This window comes from Poecilia formosa, unplaced genomic scaffold, assembly GCF_000485575.1.
Source record: "Poecilia formosa unplaced genomic scaffold, Poecilia_formosa-5.1.2 Scaffold36, whole genome shotgun sequence".
NCBI classification, from domain to species: domain Eukaryota; kingdom Metazoa; phylum Chordata; class Actinopteri; order Cyprinodontiformes; family Poeciliidae; genus Poecilia; species Poecilia formosa.
In genome coordinates this window covers 839455-861383 of record NW_006799975.1, presented here as the reverse complement: position 1 = coordinate 861383, position 21929 = coordinate 839455, and the positions used below count along the sequence as shown (strand labels likewise).

General features: G+C 39.6%; 1 protein-coding gene across 1 annotated transcript; it reads right to left on the bottom strand.

Annotated features, from left to right (window-relative positions):
* Window positions 1–18957: 18957 nt before the first annotated feature.
* fzd1 (frizzled class receptor 1) lies at window positions 18958–21539 on the bottom strand. Its single transcript, XM_007550416.2, has one exon. The coding sequence runs from the start codon at window positions 21170–21172 to the stop codon at window positions 19526–19528; it is 1647 nt and encodes a 548-aa protein (XP_007550478.1). The 5' UTR covers window positions 21173–21539; the 3' UTR covers window positions 18958–19525.
* Between the last annotated feature and the right edge of the window lie 390 nt (window positions 21540–21929).

Sequence of the window (21929 nt, the reverse complement as noted above, 5' to 3'; positions counted from 1 at the left end):
ATAGTGTTGGTGGAGCTCACCACCACAATTTTTTTTGACTTAATTGCTAGGCCTGCAATTAATCACAGTTGACTCAAAACCATATTTCAACAAAATAGCAAAAAGCAAAATTTTTAATTCAAAAACCCTTTTTTTCTGCTAGATTACTGAATAAATAGGCATATGAGCTCAACAACAAAGGCTATTATTGTTTTTAATCTGTGTTTCAGATTACTCAGCCATCAAATTGATGTACAGTGCTGATATACCTACACTCATATTCACTATGCATTCTAATTTAGAATTTGTCAGATTAGAATTACCTTTTGAAGTTGAATATAATTTCATATCTTTGTGTACTTTTTATCCAAGTTGACTTAAAAGTGAGCTTTTATTTTTACAGGTCAAGCTACTGAACTGTACGTTTGCGATGCACAGATACAAAAAATTGGGCCAATGTTTATATCAGATAGTAATACTGCTGTTATGACAGTGTTGACCAACATCATCTTTTTTGATTACTAAATTAATCATCAGAATAAATTATATACTACTCAATTACTAACATAATTATTGACAGTCCTAAAAGTAATACCATATTCAGATTTTCCATGAACCCTTTGTATTAATATTATGTCAATATTAATACAATTTTAATGCTATTAAATGAGTCAGATACAAATTCAAGTTAAAAAATATTTTTGAAGTGAAATTAAATAAGTTCATGCCTACCAGGAGTGTAACCATACACAAGGATCATTAAACATAATGGGTTCGCAAAAATGAAAAAAAAAAAGAAAAAATCTTTTTCAGAGACCCAACAATCCCTTTGTAGATGTATTGTCACAACTTACGAATTGTGTTTTAAATGACTCAAATTCGTTGTACGTTCATTATTTTCAGGCCTATATTCTGTCTTTGTTTTGGTTTCCATGTTTGTCTCAAAACAAGGTGGTCCTCAATCTTTGAAAATGTTTTTTATGTCTTCAAAAATATAATATATTTAAATTTCTCCACCAGCATTCATCAATTATCGGTGTAGAATGATCCAGTTGTGGCTCTCAAATCTAAGGTTCTTTGATTTTGAAGTGAAGAGAAATTATTTCATTTCCCCTTTAATTTGTTTGTTTAATTTGTTTATAAGAGTGCTGTGCAAACACAAATGTAATCTAAGCTGAATAAATTGAATTAGTGATAGTGGTAGGAGTGGTGGGTCAAATGTTCTCTATAACAAGAGGAGACACACAAAGTCACACAAAAGCAAATTCCTCTCAGCTGTTGGGCTAACGAAAGATGAAGTACACATCACCTGTGGATTCTCTAACATTTTCTTAAATACATAATGACATGATGGGTGGTGTCATGTTTCTGGGTCTTCATGTGGTTGTCTTAGGTAAGACAATGTTTACCCAGAACCTTATGCGTGAAAGAATGTAGAAAATTTTTATTTTTACTTAGAGTGGAAAGAACAGAAAATATGCTTTATTGAATGTGCTTATGGCTTACAGTGTAAAGATGGTTGCATACCGACCGCCTCACTAGCTGCATTATCATTAACTAATTGTGCAAGTTGAAATTATGAAAATAAATTTGCTTAATTGTAACGTTTTCAATAAAAAAGTTGTTGTGCTGGGAGGATGTGGTTTTTAAGGCGTATCAAAATAGACGTATTTTGTAAAACTCAAATGGAAGCACTTTTTTCGCTCACAGTCATGTGATCAACAGTCAGCTGTTACTACTGTCAGAATCTGTGAAGAAGATGACAGGAAGCAGTGGGAGGATGATGGTTTGTTTTTGGGTTGGCCTTTTGGATAACGTGCAGCTGCTCCACCAGAGTTCTCACAGCGTCACACACGGCTCGTATACGTGGCGAGACGAATTGTCGCTCCAACGCCTGAAGAAGACGCCGACGTCTCCTCTGATTGGCTGAATAATGAATATACTTCATGTAACTTTTTACATTCATCCCTGCCATGATTTTTAAGGACTTATTGTGTCATCAATCTTATTCATGTGTAATTTTAATTAATTTATTTAAAGGGCAAAATTGTGTTTTCTTGATATTAGCAGAATATTGACAAATATTTGTACACATTCATAATGAAACGCAGCTACTGTGAGCAATCACATGAACCTGCTTCCATGATTAACCAGTGATGTTTTATCACCTTGAAAAACCTAAAGAAAGTCACATCTAGTCTGAGAAATGGGGTGCAGAGGGTGTGTTCTCCTTTACAGTATCGAGATGATTATTAAAACATGGGTTTCCTCTCTGATACTGTAGAAGGCGTGTTGTTGATGTGGGATCTGTCTGAGGCGATGGAACCCAGAGGTGAACTTCCTTCCATCAGCTCCATGTGAACAGGCTGAGCAATCCTAATGGGAAACACAGGCCTGGGTATAAATATCCACTCTGCAGTGTTCCTGGTAGCGTGTGTGCAGTGCTGAACGGGAGAAGCGAGGCAGCGAGCGCGCCAGCAGTCTGAAGGCTATGGTGAGCGTAATGAGAACCATGTTAGTGGGGGTTTGGCCTGGCTATATGACTCATCCCATAACAATGCTGCGTACCCCCAAAATGAAGTGTGGGGCCATGCATTTGATTAGTTTTAGGCTTTGTGCTTAACCTTGTACATTATGAGCAACTAGTAATAAAAATATAACACAAGAATACTTTACATGGATTAGCGCAATAAAAAACTGGAAGTTTTTTTTTTTATAACTGGACTGGCTTATTTTAATTTTAATAATTGTATTTATGCCAGGGTGGCACAGTGGTGCAGTTGGTAGCACTGTTGCCTTGCAGCAAAAAGGTCCTGGGTTTGATTTCCAGCCTGGGGTCTTTCTGCATGAAATTTGCATGTTCTCCCTGTGCATGGTGGGTTCTCTCTGGGTACTCTGGCTTCCTCCCACAGTCCAGAAACATGACTGTCAGGTTAATTGTTCTCTCTAAATTCTCTTTATGCATATGACCAGCATAAGGAGAATTTAGGCTGTTTGTCCCATCTGTCTCTGTGTTGCTTAGCAATGGACTGGTGACCTGTCCAGGGTGACTCCACCTCTTGTCTGTTGACCTTTGGAGAAAGGCACCAGCACCCCTTAATGCCCCCACTAGGGATAAGGGTGTTGGATGATGGATGGATGGATTTATGCCAGCGTTGGATAGTGTTATATTCCTACCCCTAACCTTAACCACCAAAACTAAATTCACCCAATATATCTATCTTATGACCTTCAAACAGGGGGTCTGTCACATTAGAATTAATCTTTGGTTCCCATAGGGCCCACTGAACTTCAGAAGCTACTAAAAATACCTGGAGAGGTCATAAAGAGGCAGTATTGTGTGTCTTCCAGGCATATAGTGCCATTTTATAGCACTATTAAGCAACTAAGTTACCTTCAGTTGTTGTAAAAGTAAAATAAAATATAACTTAAAAGAAATCTGACTTTGTAGTTTAATGTCTTGAATGTGGGCTTCTGTCTCATTTAGGCACTTCTGATTTTTCTGAAAGAATAACATATTAACATGATGTGAAACTCAAGAAGGTTAATTTTACCTAATACTGCCCCTTAAATTAGGTAATATGAATGAGCACACACACACAAATGCATGTGCACGCACACACAAGCACACGCACACACACACACACCTACACACACAAACAGTATATCTTTCTATCATTACAAGAACTTTGCATTGACTTCCATTAATTTTTAGTCATTTCTAGAGTCTAACCCTAACCTGACCTAAGCTCCATACACACCTTAGTCCTAAATATAACCCCTAATCCAAAAACAGCACTCCTTCTTAAGGGGCTGTAAAAATGTATTGAATTGAATGAAGTTTACCAAGTGGAAATCTTTCCGACAAACATGACATGAACATTTTCAGTAATCTACCTCCAGCAACAAACTAAGCTAAGTAAATGACTTCTTTGCTGAAGATATTCTGACAGATATTTATTGCTCAATCTTTCCATTGGAGACTGAATAATTCATCTTAAATATATGCATTTTCAAGTGCAACATAAAAATCTGAGTCGGTTCGGTCATAGGGAGTTACTGGGTGTCTGGCCATGAGCAGCTTTATATTTCTGTTTTAAATCAGGCTTGAGGAGATTTTCCAGGGTGTAGTTTCCCTCGGTTTCCTCCTCCCATCTGTTGTAAACTCAGCAAAAAGACATAAAAACATAATAATACAGGCTTTGAATGACATTAAAACCACACAGCACACACGTTACTTTGACAGGATGGGGATTTTTTTTCCAGTAGAGAGGCCCTGACGTCAACCAGTATGGAGCCGAGATTCCAGCAAAGACTAAATTGCTCAGGAAACTTAGAACAGAAACAGTTCACCATGAAAAAGTATTTACTCCCTTTTTGATTTTTTTTGGTCATCCTTAAATGTTCTGGATCATCAAGCTGATGGAAACATCTTTCCAACCAGACTATAATTTCACCCTAACCATTATAACCGCCATCAAATCCCTGTTTGACTGCCAATCAGTCTTTTATAACACGGCGGCTGAGTTTGGGCTCACTCTATTTTACTACTTCACAGCACAAACAAGTGCATGTCTTAAAAAAAGCTTGGGCCTTCTGGGAAATTTGAAAACTGACGTCAAAGCGACTGCATAAAGGCCATGAGTGGAGAAAATGAATTAATCGCAAAATGCAATTCTGTAATTTGAGGAGTGTGACTCATGGAGATAAACGGAGGAAACTGTGTTCCTAAAATAGTAGAGGATGTTACTTAACAACACTTTACAGGATTATCATCTGCAAAACATTTTGTCTCTGTCTCACTTCTACCACAGAGTCCATAAGAACAGCAGCTCAGATAAAGCAGAGACGGGGACTGCAGCCCTCCTGTCCTCATGCTGAACTTAAAGGCCATCCCTCTACTCATGGCTGTTATCTGTTGCTGCCTCTGAAACAGTCAGGGTTGAAAATGGCCACCTTCCATTACCAAATTTCACGCTTGCATAGCTGCTTTCAGCTGGAGCCGCAAGACACAAAGAAAAGGGAATGGAAAAAAAGGGATGTGGAGCTCTTCAGCTTTCTTTTGCCCTCGTACTTTAAGAAGCAGTGATGGTGTAGCTGCACTCAGCCTCCACCAGGCTGGAAACAACCAGACTTTTTCAGGTCATCTCTGGAGGAAGAAAACTTCAGACTGCATCTAATGTTATTTTAGAGTTCTGTTGGCCTCGGAAAAGACTAAAACGTATGGAGTTCCGCACTTATCAAGTTCTGTATTTTTAAAATCATGGTAAAAAGAACGTGGTGTGCTTCAGAAGCTGTGTTCCCATTACTAATGTGCAAAAAAATGTTGTCAACATTTGGCTAATGTCGAAAAAACATGACATGAACATTTTCAGTAATCTACCTTAAGCAACAAGGTAGATAGTTGCTGAAAGTAGAAACAATCTACAAGAAAGTCAGAAATGTAAGACCTTTTTGCTGAAGACATTCTGACAGATACTGATTGCTCAATCTTTCCTTTGGAAAACACAATTGCGGTGTTTCAATTAAATAACATGATTAAAGACATAAATAAGTTGGTTCACGTGATAAGACATTAAAAAACATGCAGTACCATCATCCTCTTTCTATTTCCTGTCATCTTCTTCTTTGTGGTTTGCGACAGTAGCAATGTCTGATTTTTGATAATGTGACTCGTGTGATGAGTAAAAAGTGTTTCCATTGTAGTTTTGCTAAATAAACCAATTTTGATGTGGCCAAGAAAAAAAAAAAACCTAACCCAACAACAAAAACTTTAATCTATTTTTAAAAATTATGTTTCCATTATGCAAATGTATTTCTGAAATATCAAACTGTAAATTATATGGTCAGTGGAAATGCATCTAGTGACAGACTTCTTCCATAAGTTCAGAATTATTATTTCCAGCCGTTGTTTACATCTGAATTTACTGCGTCTGGCTTCATGTTCCTGTCATGATGTAAAAGTCGGATAAAATGCGACGTGACTGTTCAGACTGCAGACGCTTTGAAAGCAATCGGACTCATATAATAATAATAGTATTTTTCAAACAAATACTACAAAGTGCTTTACACAAAAAACATCAATTAAAACAACATAATAAATGAAACAAGAAACAAAAAAATATACCAAATCAATTAAGATATAGATATGACAAAGTGAAATAATAAAAATAAGAAAGAAATTCAAATATTAAAAGCCTTAATATAAAAGTCAATTTTAACTAATGATTTAAAAAAAAGACACTGAAGAAGACAAAAGGCCTTTATAATATTTATTTCTAGGATCTGATTCAGTTCCACATAACAGATCGGAGATTTTGGCGAGTAAAAAGATATTGAACTTGAGACTCACTTTTTCTGCTCTGTGAAGTAGCCTAAGCTTTTAGTTTTTTTGACATGCTGAGCATTAAGAGCCTTGTTAATCAAACGGTTCTAATAGTTTTATGTATGCTACATTTTCGTGACATTCTCATTTTTAATTGGATAATTCAACAACACTTGGAAGTGGCCCGTTTGGACCAGAATGGTGTCAGGGTTTTTTCTCCCAACAAATAAGTAAATGAGGAGGAGTGAGTTGGTTCTGAATGCATGTGATGGAACAGCAACACAGTGCTTTACATGTTTTTATGAATTATGTATTTGACTCAGTGGTTTGATAAATATGACCCCCATTACTGCGTTGACCCTGAACTGATCCTGCATTGAGAGCTGCTCTCTCTTCTCAAACAGCAGCATAACCAGAGTTAACAGTCCTCATTACGATGCATGCTGCAGAATTGACAAGTTCTCCTGAGGGACAGCTGCAGAGCGTTCCTCTGCTCCAGATGTGTTGGAATCTGCTGACATTGGCACAGACACAGGGCCAAGTATTGACCCTGAGAATCACCTAGCCTCACCTAAATTGTAATGCAAATGAAATGAGAGGAAAAACAAGCTTTCACATGGAACTGACAGAAGGAAACGGATGAAACAGAGGAGCATGTGAACGGTGCTGATGTGACTCCTGCAGCAGGCGGTGACACTGGTGGGCGTTTGAGTGAAAGACAGCGTAAGAAGTGTATGAAACAGCACATCAGTCATCCACAGGTGGAGCTGTGCAGGTGGTGCCAGCTCATTTGATGGGATGCTGCTGCTACTGAGCAGAGTGGAGCTGACCTTCAGGCACTTTGAGATTCAACAAGGAAAGGTAAAATGGAAACCTCTCTTTGGGAGGAGATTCTTTCTTCATACAACATTCCACCAAATTCCAGGAAAATTTGCCCTTCACATAACAGAACAGACATAAAACATAAGATGGGAGAGATTAATATGGAAAAAACAAACACACTAGTGAAGGTTGACTTACTTTGTAATATAACCCGCATTTACTTTATTTAGCTGTACATTCAGAGTTTCCATTCGATGCGTCAAAGCAAAACAAAGGAATGTGTTCCTCTTTAAATAGCACAGCTCACCCAGTGTGATTCAAAGTGCTTTCTAGAAAAAAAACAAACAAACAAAGAAAACAGCTCCAAAATGCAAATGAAGCGCCAGCAAAAAGAAACATACCTACAGATAACAGCATGAATACGTGCACTTGGTTTAGAGCAGGGGTGTCAGACTTATTTTTATTTTTGGCCATATGAGAATCATAAATATTCTCAAAGGCAGAACATGTCAGCCTAGACCTTCTGGATGAAGCAAAGCATGGAACAAAGGTTTTCACCAGGTTAGTGACTCGTCCTTATGCATCATATAGAAAGCAAACCCTCCTCTTGTGCTGCTGGATACTACTTTGATAAACATGGAAGTCTGTGAGAAGAGAATTAGCCTAATTAGCAAGCGGGTCCTCATGGTAAACCTCTAGAGATGGAAATCTTTAGACAATCTCTGTTTCTATTTCATTAGATTTCAGAAGGCTATAATAAAATCAGTTACTCCCATAACAGATTTGTTCATATGTCTTGGAAGAAATCTAAATAAATAAACAGCTACTTCTGCATATGTGGGATTGTTGGTTCACAACGGAAGCAAGCCGACCTTGTCATACATGTAGAAACGGAGCGGGAATGTTTCTGTTTCAGTTCTGGCTGTACACAAAGTAATGACAGACATGGAAATCTGTGTACACAGGGGCAGGCTCAGACATGGCGCTCTTCTTTCAGACGACAGAAGCCTCTTTCCTTTTCTTTTAGACTTTTACTTCTCTACTGGTGGCAAGGTTAGTTCAGGTGAAAACAGAAATTCATGGAGAGAGTCATACTCTGTGCTGTAATCTGGTTTAGGTTGCTAAACTAGTTTGGTTTAGAGACTTTAATAAAGTGCAGCCTGAGGTGATTCTCACTGAAACAGGAAGAATGACATATGTTGGAGAAAGAAAAAAAAACACTCTACACATGCTATCCACAAGATAAGGTTTGTTTTCTGTCTCTGAGCTGGTTGTGTCCTGAAGATTCCCTGAAAATCGGATTTTGTCTTAATGTGCAAATTCCCTCCATGATGACATTTTTCTACTGCAGGGGTCATGTGAATTCTATCCGGATCTATAATGAGATAATTACTCATTGGATTTTATTTGGCTGAACAACACCACTTCATGGAACAACTGATCTCTCTCTAAAGTGCCTAATAAGATGATGCTCTGCCATGTAAATCACTGTAAAAATGTAAAAGTAGAAGGAACAGAAAAACAGTGGTTTTCAGGGGCAACAGTCAGTCTATCACCATGAAGAATCTTAGAAACATTTATCCACTCGACCTTATAAAATTCAACAGGTCTATCAGATTGTGGAAATCATCTTGCAACAATAGGTTTGGCAATTCATGAACAAATGCTGAAAGACGACAGAATGAATTTAGATCAAAATGACCAAATCGAGGCACAGCTTGATTATCAGGGAATGGTCAAATAATTGTCAGTCTCAGTTGTTTATGAATACCTGCCTGAGGATTAGGTATTAAATACAGTAGATGAAGGATTAAGTTCAGCACTGATATTCTTGAACAGCATAAATATATAAGTTCTCTCCAAAATAAAAAAGTTTAACAAAAGTAATTCACCCTTCTACTTGAAATGCTTCAGTTGACCAACTCACTCTGACAGTAATACTCAATTGAGCTACTAAGTTAAAATGAAATACTAATCTACCAAAAACAGTAAAAGTGAACAATTAAAATAAAACTCAGATAAATGATGTCACAGTTCAGTGTGAACCGTTTGGTTTGGGAACCTCAGCATCCCATCTTTGCTCCTCACGAATGATTTGGTTCTGTTGACGTCTTCGGTCCATGACCTTCAGCATGTGGAAGAAATCCACAGCTAAGAGGAAAGCAGTTTTGTTGCGAGTCAGCTTCTGTAAATACAAGGCTGTGGTTCCTGATGGAATAAAACATGGATTGCTCCATCTTGGTTGGGCATCAGTCCCTCAAGGTGATGAGTTCAAGTGTCTTGTTCACAACTGATTTTAGGGTAGAATGGGGACAAACAGCTGGATTGGGAGTTCACCAGTAACATGGGCGCTGCACCATTCTGCTGTGATGAGCCAAGAAAATAAGCTCCTGATTTATTGTTCTCTGTAATGCTCACAACAGAAGACCCAAAATTTCAGCCAGCACACAGTTTGAAGAAATGAATGGTTTATTTAGAATGGGGTATATTGGATGACCAGAGGGACCAGGAACCACTGAGAATGGAGAAACAGGATAGTGGCTAGTAACTTAGTGTCAAATGTTCAAATAAGAAAGCCACTAACCTTCTCAGGAAGTTTAAAGGAAGCTGAGGTAGGTCCTTGGTTCCTCAGGGAAGCTGTTTTGACCAACCACCTCCAGGGGTTGGTCATCACAGCTGGGGGGAAAAATTCAGGAGAAAACTGAGCTCAGATGTTGACAGGCTGAGGCAGGGTCAGAACTAAAGAGACAGATAAGTTTATCTGGGGGGTCAGGCTGGAGTCCAAGGTCTGGGCACAGAAACAGGTCAGGCTCTTGAAGGCAATCCTAGCAGACAATTCCAAGGGGCGAGGCAGAAGGTGAAAGTCAAGAGGTTGGAACATGGTCATGTCCAGGGAACAGAAATGAGTAGAGTATCCGACATAGGCCAGGCAAAGCAGGGAGATCCAAAAGGCAAAACATGGTCAAGATTGTGGTCAGGCAAAAAGAGGTAACGCTGGATATCTACTCACACCCAAGGGCTTTCAAAAATCTGGCACTGTCTGCCAGTCTGAGGCTGAATATAACAGTTGGTGAGCAGGTGAATGGAATAAGCCTGATTGCACTGCAGTGTGGTTGTGTGCAGGTGGTCCAGAGGAGCTGATTGCAGCGGTGAGGGCAGAGGAGGGAAACAGAGCAGGCAGACAGGCCAGAACCACAACATTCTCATTATAATAACTTAAATGTCTCCTGACAGTCATGGTGAAGGCACTCTGAGAACAAGGGTGTAGATCCCATCTACGGGGGGGACAGGATGGGGTTAAAGAGGAAAATTTCTTAAGACCAATTTTGGAGGGGTCAGCAAAGTTACAGTGAAATGTAACGTAAAATGTGGTTTAAAACTACCACATTCAAGCCGCAGGACCAAAAATGACTAGTAATGCACATCAAACACGTTTTTCTAAGTAAGCAACCTATTGAGGAAAACAAACAAACAAAAAAAAACTAAAATTCAATTGTTGCTTAGAAACGAGTTTTTTTTTCAGTCTGACTGATCTAATCTCTGCTGCTACACCTTTACAAAAATTTAAGGTTCTAAATAAAAAAGCTTTAATGAGTAACGATTAAAATTCCCCATAAGCATTGATTTATTGAAATGGCTCCCAATTCAATTTATTGGCTGTTTAAATTATAACTTGTTAAGTTTTTTTTAATTTTGGCATGTCCTGGATGACTGAGAACAAATAAGTAGATAGAAATTAATATCTGGGAAGTATCATAACTTAAACATAACACTTAACACTTTGAGCACCAGGGTTTATATAGAAAAATATTCAGATTTTATTTTGTGGTTTTAAACCTTTATTGAAGACAATGAGAAATGAAGGCATCACTTTCTTTCTTTTTCTATCTGTTCTCTGTTCTTGGCTCCCACGCAGAGCTGGTCCACTTGCTCAGCCCCTCCTCCCGTTTCAAACTCTTCTAATTAACTAAAAGTTAAAGAGCTAAATATGAATCAGATGATTGCTACCTTTGACAAAAAAGCTTAAGTCTATGAAAGCAGTGTAGCAGTTTTGCTAATGAGGTAGTTCATCATGGTTCAGCCAAAGTAAGAAATTAACGAACTACAGTAACTTTATTGTTGATGTGTTTCTTCTTATTGAGCAGTGAAGGTAAATAAAATGTTTACATGTCTTTTGTTTTAAGTATTTACTTACTGGAGGGTTTTATTTTTGTGATGCAGAGCCACAGCTAACAGTTAGCTCCACAGTCAGCGGCTCTGAGGAGCCTGTGCCGTTCAGTAGCGCAGCTGTTGCTCCTCTACACTTTGGACTGAACCATTGTTCTAATAATGGTAGGGGGGGACCTAAAAATTATTTTTTTCTGAGATGAATGACAGATTTAGTTCGTTCTTTGTTTCTTTTGCCTTTTCATATTGATATTATTTAAGTGCTAATGTTTCTTCAATTATTTATTTATTTTTTTTNAGTGCAGTCAGTAATACTTTTATAACAAATTTATATCAGTAATGATTTCTTGGTTAATGTCAAGTTGTCATAACAAAGACATTTTGAATAATGTCAACCTTGTATTAAAAGTGTCATAATTTACCGAATGACGCTTTATGACAACAGTCATAACTATTCATAAAGACTTATTGATGTTCATGACAGGTGTTATGTCATGTTTATGACAGCGTCATGACAGTCTTATTCAACCCCCGTCAAATAAAGTGTTACCCATTTTCATTATAATAACTTAAATGTCTCCTGACAGTCATGGTGAAGGCACTCTGAGAACAAGGGTGTAGATCCCATCTACGGGGGGGACGGGACGGGGTTAAACAGGAAAATTTCTTAAGACCAATTTTGGGGGGGTCAGCAAAGTTACAGTGAAATGTAACGTAAAATGTGTTTTAAAACTTTTTTAAACCAGATTCAAGCCACAGGACCAAAAATGACTAATAATGCACATCAAACATGTTTTTCTAAGTAAGCAACCTATTGAGGAAAACAAAACAAAAAAACTAAAATTCAATTGTTGCTTAGATACGAGTTTTTTTTTTCAGTCTAGACTTTTCCAATATTGGGGGATATGATGTGGTTTCACTGTTACTACTGAACTGTTTGTGTCAGCTAGCTCCCATGTTATGTTAGAGTAGAATAAGGGAGAATTCCCACCAGCTCCATTAAGTCTGTTTTAATTCAACTCCAGTTTGTTTGTCTACAAAGCCATGTGTGGAGGTGTGAATGGACAATCGAGCTCTGATGTGGACCAAGAAAGTGAACTCTGGTTCACCTACCAACCTACCAAGTGGACTCAGGTACGGTTAGAATGCACATGTGAATGCCAAGTAGACTGGAGACCGCTCCAAAAGCAGGAAGTGGACTGCAGCGCAGTCAATTCCCTAAATGGTTCTTGGTGCAGCGCCCCTACAGGTAAGGGGGAAACAGGTTTTTCAAAAGGTTTGGTTCATTACACACAGTGCAGTGTGAAAGAGAACCACATCAGCTGAAAATATAACAAATGTTGGTCCATAGTCGAACCGAGTCTACACCGAGTTCCTTTAAATATAGACTAAAAACCCACCTGCTGAGTTTTGAAACAAACAGTGAAACATTAATCAACATTCTAATGAGTAAAGATGGCACCTGTCCAAATATAATGCTTCATTTGCTGATTGTGTGCTATATGATTTTATATTTTTATGATGTACTGTAAAACACTTTGAACTGCCTTGTTGCTGAAATGTGCTATACAAATAAACTTGATTGATTGATTGATTGATAGTCTACTAGACTATCAGACAAGCATGTGAAGACTAGCATGTTTTCTACCATGTGTGGAGACATACTAAATCAAAATAAGGTTTAAGATCATTATCTTACCAATGTTCCAATTATACTTCTATAATGGTAAATGCAATGTGTGTAAAAAGAGTCTTTTAATATAAAAAATCAGACATTTTATTTGATCTTGAAAAAGTTCTTGAAAATAAGTTAAATCTCTCACTTCCTTTTGTCAGATTGTGAAGTTTTCTACACAGAAGACAGACATATTTTTTCAGCTGCATATAAAGCAGGACATTTGTAAAACAACAGAACATGTTGTGACCATATTCCGATCAAAGAGTAGAACCAGATGTAAGGATTCTGCTGCGATGAGCACAGGAGTGTTGATCTGCTTCAGGGTTCAACGTTTAACAACTATACTGTGCTGCTGTCACAATCACAGAGAAACAGTCTGTTCCAGATGGCCACATGTTAGCCTCACATTTCTATTTACAAAGCAACTGACTCAGTCAGTGTTGTTGTGTGAAACATATGTTCCACATCCCACCCCCCAAGGTCAGTCTTCACAGTTGTCAGATGTCTATGTTTGTGACAGTCCATGTCAGGAGTTGTTGGGGTAGTGGTGATGTAAAAGCTGTGAAACAGTTGAAGAGAGCAGGAACAATGGCTGTGGCAGCTGACGCCTCAACATGGCGGCTTTAGCAGGCTGGAGGCTGTTTTTAACCCTGAGGCTCTACTGTGGCAACACATAAGGTCTTCTCTGGAGCAAGTCACATTCCAGAGCTTTGGGAGGCATAAGGTGTATCACCTTTGTTGTTCATCTTTAATTTATTGACATAAGTTACACACAAAGGACATCCCTCCAATGGCGTATTAGGACCATTGTAGACGAAAAAAAAAAACAGGAGTACGTTTTTGCCGAAAAACAAAGAAATTCTTGAAAACACGTGGAAGCTTCTTAGTTCCAAGTCAAAGATGTGCGATGACTTTTTTTCTTGCAAATTTTAGACTTTTCAAAGTCAGGAAAATAATTTCTGAGATTAATCTGAAAGTTTCTGAGTTGTTGGGTATTCCTTTTGTTTCTGTCAACCACAGCTTTAATTTACAGTCATAAGTTTCTGTGTCTTCTGGAACACGGTGACGATAAAATTTTGGATAACAGCTGAGTGATCAGAGCTGGTGAATCTCTAAATGTTAAGTCTGGTTGATATATGGAAAAGCAATGTGGTAATTGCAACAAAATGTTTTCTTTTCAGTCATATACATTTAAAGAGATTTTAAATTTCTTGCCAAAGAAATGCATTTCTTCAGACTGCAGCAGTTCAGAGGGGAGGAGGAAATTGATCTTTTCAGAGATTACTTGTTTCATGTTGTTCTGTCACAACATGGTACAGTTTTAACAAATACATAAAAACCATATTCTGTATCAGGGTTACATACTGCAGCTTTAAGTGGTTTAAGGTCAAGAAACCAACAAAGTGAACTCCTATGGCTCCTTAAAATTTGCTATTTCAATTGAAATAGAAACAAACTTTATAAGCCGGTTACATTCGATTAGTAGCTGCCTCAGTGTTTAAGTGATGTGTGTTAAAGCTGCAGTATGTAACTTTTAGTTAAAAAAAAAAGCTTTTTACATATTTATTAAAATTATAATTTTTATTAGACCGATAATCTATGAAAAAAATCTAACTCCTCTGCCTTCTCCCAGTGCTCTCAGTATTAACTGCAGAAATACACCACTAAGTCCAAAACAACCAATTAGAGCCAGGAGGAGGGGCTTACTGCTGTCAATCAGTCTTGTGGTCATCCCCTCTCACTTCCTCTTTGCTAAGCGTCAGCTGATCCACCATTGGTACATTGAGCAGCGAGTACTGCTCAATGTACTCACAATGAGTTTTTTGAAAGTTGTCTTTAAAAAAAAAAGACATTTTCAAAAAGGACAACTTAAAACTTTGAAACACTTTGATACCTTTGTAATGTTGATGTTTACAAAAAATTATGTAAAAAAAGCACAGTCTAACACTAATGATAAGAAAAATAGACCTAAAAATATTATTTGTCAAAATTCCATTCTTTCTAAATAGATAAACTGCTAAAACATGAATGTTACAGTGTCTGCATTTGAAAACATTTGTTCATGTTCATTTTTAATCCAAAGTTGTTAGAATTAGGTCACAGAGAGCCACTGCAGCTGCAGAGCCCCTACACTGACCGAATGTAGATCTAGGAAAAGTTTAAAGGTTGTTAGGTTTCCTGTCAAACACTAAACTCCTTCTATAGGAACCAATTAATCACCTTTACGATAAGGCTCAGCCTGGTGGTGTTTGAAGCAGCAAAGATTGTTGATAGGTGAGCTTATGCTGTCATACAGTCTGTTACACAGATTGTATGACAACGTAGATAGAACAATGTCTACACCGTCGTACTATCTGTGTAACTCTAAGCCAGGCTGTTTCGCTGCATGAAATGGAGCGTGTTTTTCACTTGATTTCCTCTCAAACCAACTTCTGGAAACAAAAAGGAATTTGGGTTAAAAAGCAAGCCCCCCTTAAAAAATAATAAATTCCAATCTTTACTGTCTGCATAGTTGAAAGTTCAGCAGCACATCTTTCATGTAAAGAATTTCCTTTTCCTCGCCGTTCCTCTGCAGCTGCTCAGAGAGAGAATACCAAGAATGCTCACTGAAATCAGCTCGTCCAAGCCACATATTAGCTTCATCTGAAGGAATCTTCAGAGCATAACAGACATATAAGGCCGATTGCTGTACTTGTCTGACAGAAGAAAAGACATTAGACAAATAGCTCAAAAGTTGAACTGGTGAGTTTGTTTTTTATTTATAAAGAAATCAATGTAGTGTGTGCTTATATAAGATTTTTTTTCTATAAATATAAAATGTTCTCTTCATAGCAAAGGTAATGAAAATTACTTCAAAGCCATGACAACTGTAGATACGTCAAGACAAAAAAAGAGTTCTTAGGAATCGGAAGCACCGTGTGGAAGAGAATCTGACAAGGATACGCAGTCTGTGTGTGTGTGCGTTTGTTTGTAATACCTTGTGGGGATGATTTTCCTGACATATACTACGTTGTGGGGACCGGAGCCTGGCCCCCACGAGGGGAAACCCTGTTTTTGGGTCAGTGGTCAGATTTAGGGCTAAGGTATGAATTGAGTTTTGGTTAGGGTTAGGGTTAGGCATGTGATGGTTAGGGTTAGGAAAAGGGTAAAGGTAAGGTTTAGGCTGTAGAAATGAATGGAAGTCAATGGAAAGTCCCCACAAAGATAGCCAGACAAACATGTTTGTGCGTGTGCGTGCGTGCATGTGTGTGTATGTGTGTGTGTGAGTGACCACTCTGCATTTCAACACAACGCTTCCTTTCTACAGTGGAAGACATGCAAGCTGCTGGCTGCGTTTCAGTCCTGCATTGCAGCCATGTTCTCCACAATCTGCACCTCACCGACGGACCTTTGAACACCAACTCAAACATTCAGCTTCCAAGTAAAAAACAAGGTTACATATTCATGGATCTCCCCCACCCTCACCTCCACCCCCAGCCCCACCCTGATCCCTCCATTACAGCATCCTGTTTACCCTCAGAGACCCACTATCCTATGGACAACACACATCTCAATAAACTGTCAGAATATTATTTTCCATGGTGGATAAAAATGAAGAGTCCTGGTGTTTATGTCCCTCTAATGCATCATCATGTGGCGCCCACAGCCTTTCACTTTGACCCAGAACGTTCTCAGAGCTTCGTTACCCATAAAATAATGCAGATTACATCCTGCAAGGCCAGCTGCATCAATAATTCTGCTTGGATTTACCTCCTTACAAATTAAAATTGCATCTAGCACATCTAACATTTTTCTATCATTTTTAGCTACATTTGTTTTTATGTCAAATAAAGACCCAGAAAGACTGCAATAAAAGCTGTAAGATCCAAAAAATTCATGGTTTACTTTTTTTTTTTTTGCTCTAAAAATAGTTATTATGAAACCACTCCATATTATTTTTCTTTAGATGTTCTGTTAATTATTTGTACAACTGTCAAAAATCTCCAAAGTTTGACAGATATTTGATCATTTCTCACCTGTGAGTAAAACCAGCTACTTTTACTCTTTAAATGAGTTTTGCAGAGAAATTTAAAGCATCTGCTGCTTCTTCATTTAATTTCATCAAAATATATTAATACTCTAATTCTGAGCTGTGGAGGAATAGATGTGAATCTGTGAATGATCAGGTTTTATTATATTAAATTATTAATTAACTTGGGTCATTTCACACCATCACCAGTTTCAACCCTTATTTTGGACCAACACAATCACTTATTAACGCCATTTTGTACTTGATAACTGTTTTACAGGTTAACTGTTATGGTGATATATGGTCAAAAAACTCTCAAATCACACATGTACCTTTGTTGAATCGAATATCCTCCTCTGAAATCTTTACTTTAGGGTTGTAACTAACAGTTATTTTAGTAATTGAATATTCTATCGATTATTCAGCCAAATAATCGATTAATCAGATGAAAACGGGCCCATTCTGCAGATTTTATCTTTTTAATTCAATTATAAATTTTAGAAATAAGAAAATAAACACTTACTGCATAAAATGCAATAACAGCATTCCTTTAGTGAATACTTGATCATTTGGAGCAAAGGATGAATTTCAAACATCAACAAGTGGAAAGTTCAGGCCTTTCAGCTGGACTGAACATCCATACAGCGCAGGGCCGATCTGGTGTTATTTATTAAGATTAATAATTGGACAGCAAGAGTTGGTTGAAAATGTTTTTTCTTTGTTTTTTAACCTGAAACTGCAACTTGAGTTCTGTGTCAAACATACTGAGACAGAAATGGTTTTTATCTGAAATCCAATATAGATTATTTTGTGCTGTTTACTGCTCTGAATATGTTATTCATTTAGGAAATGGTCTATGAGTCTGTACACTCTACTTGAACGATTAATTGATTACTAAATTAGTTGATCACTATTTCAATAGTCGATTCATCGTCATTAACCTGATTAATCCTATTAATCGCTTCCAGCTCTGTATTTCTGTATTCCCATTTATTTTGGTTGCTAACCCCATTTGAGTCAGTTGACTCAATAAAATGGGTCACATCATGACTCCTGACCAAAACTAAATAACTTTTTGCAGATCGTTTTAATTAGAACCGCTCCACCACATTTCCTTTGCCGGCCCGATTTATCACCAGTTGAAAAAGTTCCACAACAAAGGTTGCAAAAGATGAAGTTTTTGACCAGCAGCTTATTAAATTGATCAGTTACTAGCCTCTCACAGTAAGCAATAAATCAGTTGACCACATGATCAATTAAAATCAGCTGGATAATTTCCATTCTGATAATTAATGTTTTTTACAGAGCAATTCTCCTCATAATCCGTTTCATTCATGGTCTCGGTGGTGGGTGGTTTTTATTTCCATTTTGTTTCTTGGTTTTGGTTGGAGGCTTTTGGGGGAGAATATTTCAAATATCTTCCAGTTCCAGTATTAGTGTTCTTTACTAAATTAAAGTTTATTGATCTTTGAGAGGGCAACCTTGCATTATTTTTGCCATTATCATTCTATTACTTGAAAATGGTCTCAAAACAACATTATTGTTTATCATAATAATTTCTAGGGCAATTTATCAATGGCCAAAATTTGCCTACGAGTCACATGATTTTAATTCTTTAACATTTTTTATAAGTTCCTTGTAGTGACATCTAAAATCCCAAGGTGTCTAAAAAGCAAAATTTAAAATTATTCTATTTTTACCTTAAATCTCCTAAATATGTGGCTAAATGTGTCCGAAACTATTTCCAATCCCAAATCCCCTTGTTTTATTTGAATGTGCTCTGAAGATTATTTTGCTCAGGTTTGCTGTATCTCTGTGGAGGAAGGCATTTGGCACTAAGGATTCCCATATATGCAAAAAAAAAAAGAAAAAAAAGAAAAAAAAAAGAAATGACAGAGTGAAAACCGTCTTGATTCAGAGCCGGAGCTCTGCAGGAGAAACCTTATTTTCCATTTGCACGGCAATAAGAACTTCTTCTTTTTTTTTTTTTTTACTTACTTTAACAGAGGAATGTTACATCTGCAAGGGCCCATAAAATACACTGTCCATAACCATCTGTCTCAGTGACTCCTGATAAAAAAATAGGAGTCATACACCGCACCGCGTTTCTTGTTCCAGGCGGCCAACGCGAGGCCTCAGAAAGCATAAGCTGCTTCCTCAGACACAAAGTGCAGCTGGTTAATCAGGATAAGAGGAGGCCACGAGGAAGCACTTGGGTTTCACGGGACTCTTCTTAGAATAGACCCTGCACTCGTTCACAAGTACTCCACCGACCTACAGACACAAACACTCTGTGTGAAGTACTCCCATGGGTGTCCACAGTAAATCGGGTCATGAGACAGACACCAGGATTCGCTACGGTTAGCTGGCTTTTTGTGATGTTTCTCCAACATATCCAAAGATGAAAAAAAGATGGACTATTTTTTTCAGCCTTTAAATACAAATATATACTTTTAAAAAAATCTCACAAATGTGTATGTACAATAAAACAGAGCGAAGGTCTTTGGCGGGTCCAAAAAACAGGAGAGAGTTTGTGAAAAGCCCGTCACACTGTGGTTTCGCCCTGCTTGCTGTTGGCCAGTCTCGTGTAAAACCTCCGCCATGAGTTCAGGGTCTTCCCAGACCAGATCCAGAAGCCGGAAGTGATTCCCACTATGAGAGTCATGAGATACTTGATCATGAAGACGGTGAAGTCCGGGCTCATGTTGGGGTGGTTCTGGATGGGGCACGGCACGGCGTACGTCTGACATGACTGGCTGACCCACGTCCTCTCCCACTGCTCGCGGAAGGCCTGCTCGTAGAAGTAGCAGGCGATGACGATGGTGGCCGGCACGGTGTAGAGCACGCTGAAGATCCCTATCCGCACCATCAGCTTCTCCAGCTTCTCTGTCTTGGTGCCGTCGTGTTTCATGATAGTCCGGATGCGGAAGAGGGACACGAATCCGGCCAGGAGGAAGGAAGTCCCGATGAAGAGATAGACGAAGAGAGGCGCCAGGACGAAGCCTCGCAGGGCGTCCACGCTGTTGATGCCCACGAAACAGACCCCGCTCAGTACATCTCCGTCCACCTGGCCAACTGCCAGGATGGTGATGGTCTTTATGGCGGGAACGGCCCAGGCTGCAAGGTGGAAGTACTGGGAGTTAGCCTCGATAGCTTCGTGGCCCCACTTCATCCCGGCCGCCAGGAACCAGGTGAGGGCCAGGATGACCCACCAGATGGAGCTGGCCATGCTGAAGAAGTAGAGCATCATGAAGAGGATGGTGCAGCCCTCCTTCTTGGTGCCCTGCACCACAGTCCTCATCTCTTTCTCAAAGCGATCATTGCAAACCACCTTGTCTTCCAGTAGGAATCCAGCAATATAGGCGATGGACACCATGGTGTAGCAGCCAGAGAGGAAGACTATGGGCCGCTCTGGGTAGCTGAAGCGCTTCATATCCACCAGGTAGGTCAGCACCGTGAAAAGAGTGGAGGCGCAGCACAGGATCGACCAGATTCCGATCCAAATTCGAGCAAATTTCAGCTCCTCCTCGCTGAAGTACATAATCCCATGAGACTTCTTCAGCTCGCACGGGGCGCCGCAGTTCTCCTGCCCCAGGAAGCGGTAGTTCAGGTAGGGGGGGACTACGAGGGGCCCAGGGCACCTGAACTGACCGTGCGTGGGCTCGGGCGGGGAGCGCGCGGTGGGGTAGTGCCCGGGCCCCTCCGGCTCCGCGCGGTCCGACATGTTCTGGCCCACGCACAGCTCGCCCGCGCCGTGCACCGGGAACTTCTCGCACGCGAGGCTGTCGGGCCACTGGAAGCCGAACTTGTTCATGAGCGCCTCGCAGCCCTGCCGCGCGCGCTCACACAGAGAGCGGCACGGGGGCAGCGCCTGCTCCAGCACCGTGCACACGGGTGCGTACATGGAGCAGAGGAAGAACTTTAAATCCGGGGAGCACTGCACTTTCACCAGGGGGTAGAACTGGTGGACCTCCAGTCCCGCATCTTCCTGGTTCGTGTGGCCCAGCAGGTTCGGCATGATGGTCTCGTTGTAGGCTATGTCTGTGCACAGCGGGATGGAGATCGGCTGGCAGAATCCGTGTTCCGGGATAGACATTCCTCGGTCTCCGTACTGAGCGTTGACCCTGAAGGAGGCGGGCAGGATGAAGGGCAGCAGAGAGACCGCCGTGCGGAGCAGTCCGTGGAGCAGCATTGCGAAGAAGGATCCGCGGCACGACTTTCTGTTTGTTGGGAATAACTTGACGTTCCCTCAGCCTCAGCAGCTTCCCTGAGCGCTTCTTTGTTGCCGAGCTGAACGCAGCGTCTCCCCGCGGTGCTCCTGTCCCCGTCCCTCAGCTTCTCATCCCGCGGCGGGGGAGATAAACGGAACAAAGATCCGCGATCCTCAGCAGCAAACCCGAAACCTTCATTTAAAATCCTCTTTGGAGCCGAATGAAGAGGTTTCCCTTCCAACGCAGGAGCCTCAGTATTCCGTCTGCACAACAGAGTCAGAGCGCCGATCAAACCCTCTGCTCTCTCTCTCTCTCTCTCTCTCTCTCTCTCTCTCTTTCTGTCTCCGTCTAGTTAGAGCCAAATGCACGTCAATGCATGTCCAACATCCACCGAGCCCCTTCAAAATAAAAGCTGTTTTACACCCAAGTCCTGCTAGATTTGATGGTTCTCTTTTATTAAGGATGTTCTCATCAGAAAGCAGTAACAGAAGTACTTATTTGAGCTTCATTTTAAAATACAACATATAAAATTGAAAAATATACAGTTTCATAAAATATATATTTTTTATGTGGTCAATGAGTAAGTAGAAATTACAATTTTTGTGCATTTTTCTTTCCCTAAAGCACACACACAAAATAATAATAATAAAAAGTTTGCAAATGTAATTGCATTCCAAAAGAAGCCGCTGATGCTTTGACCACCATGGCTGTAGATGCAGCTGTTTCTTCTGTACAGCT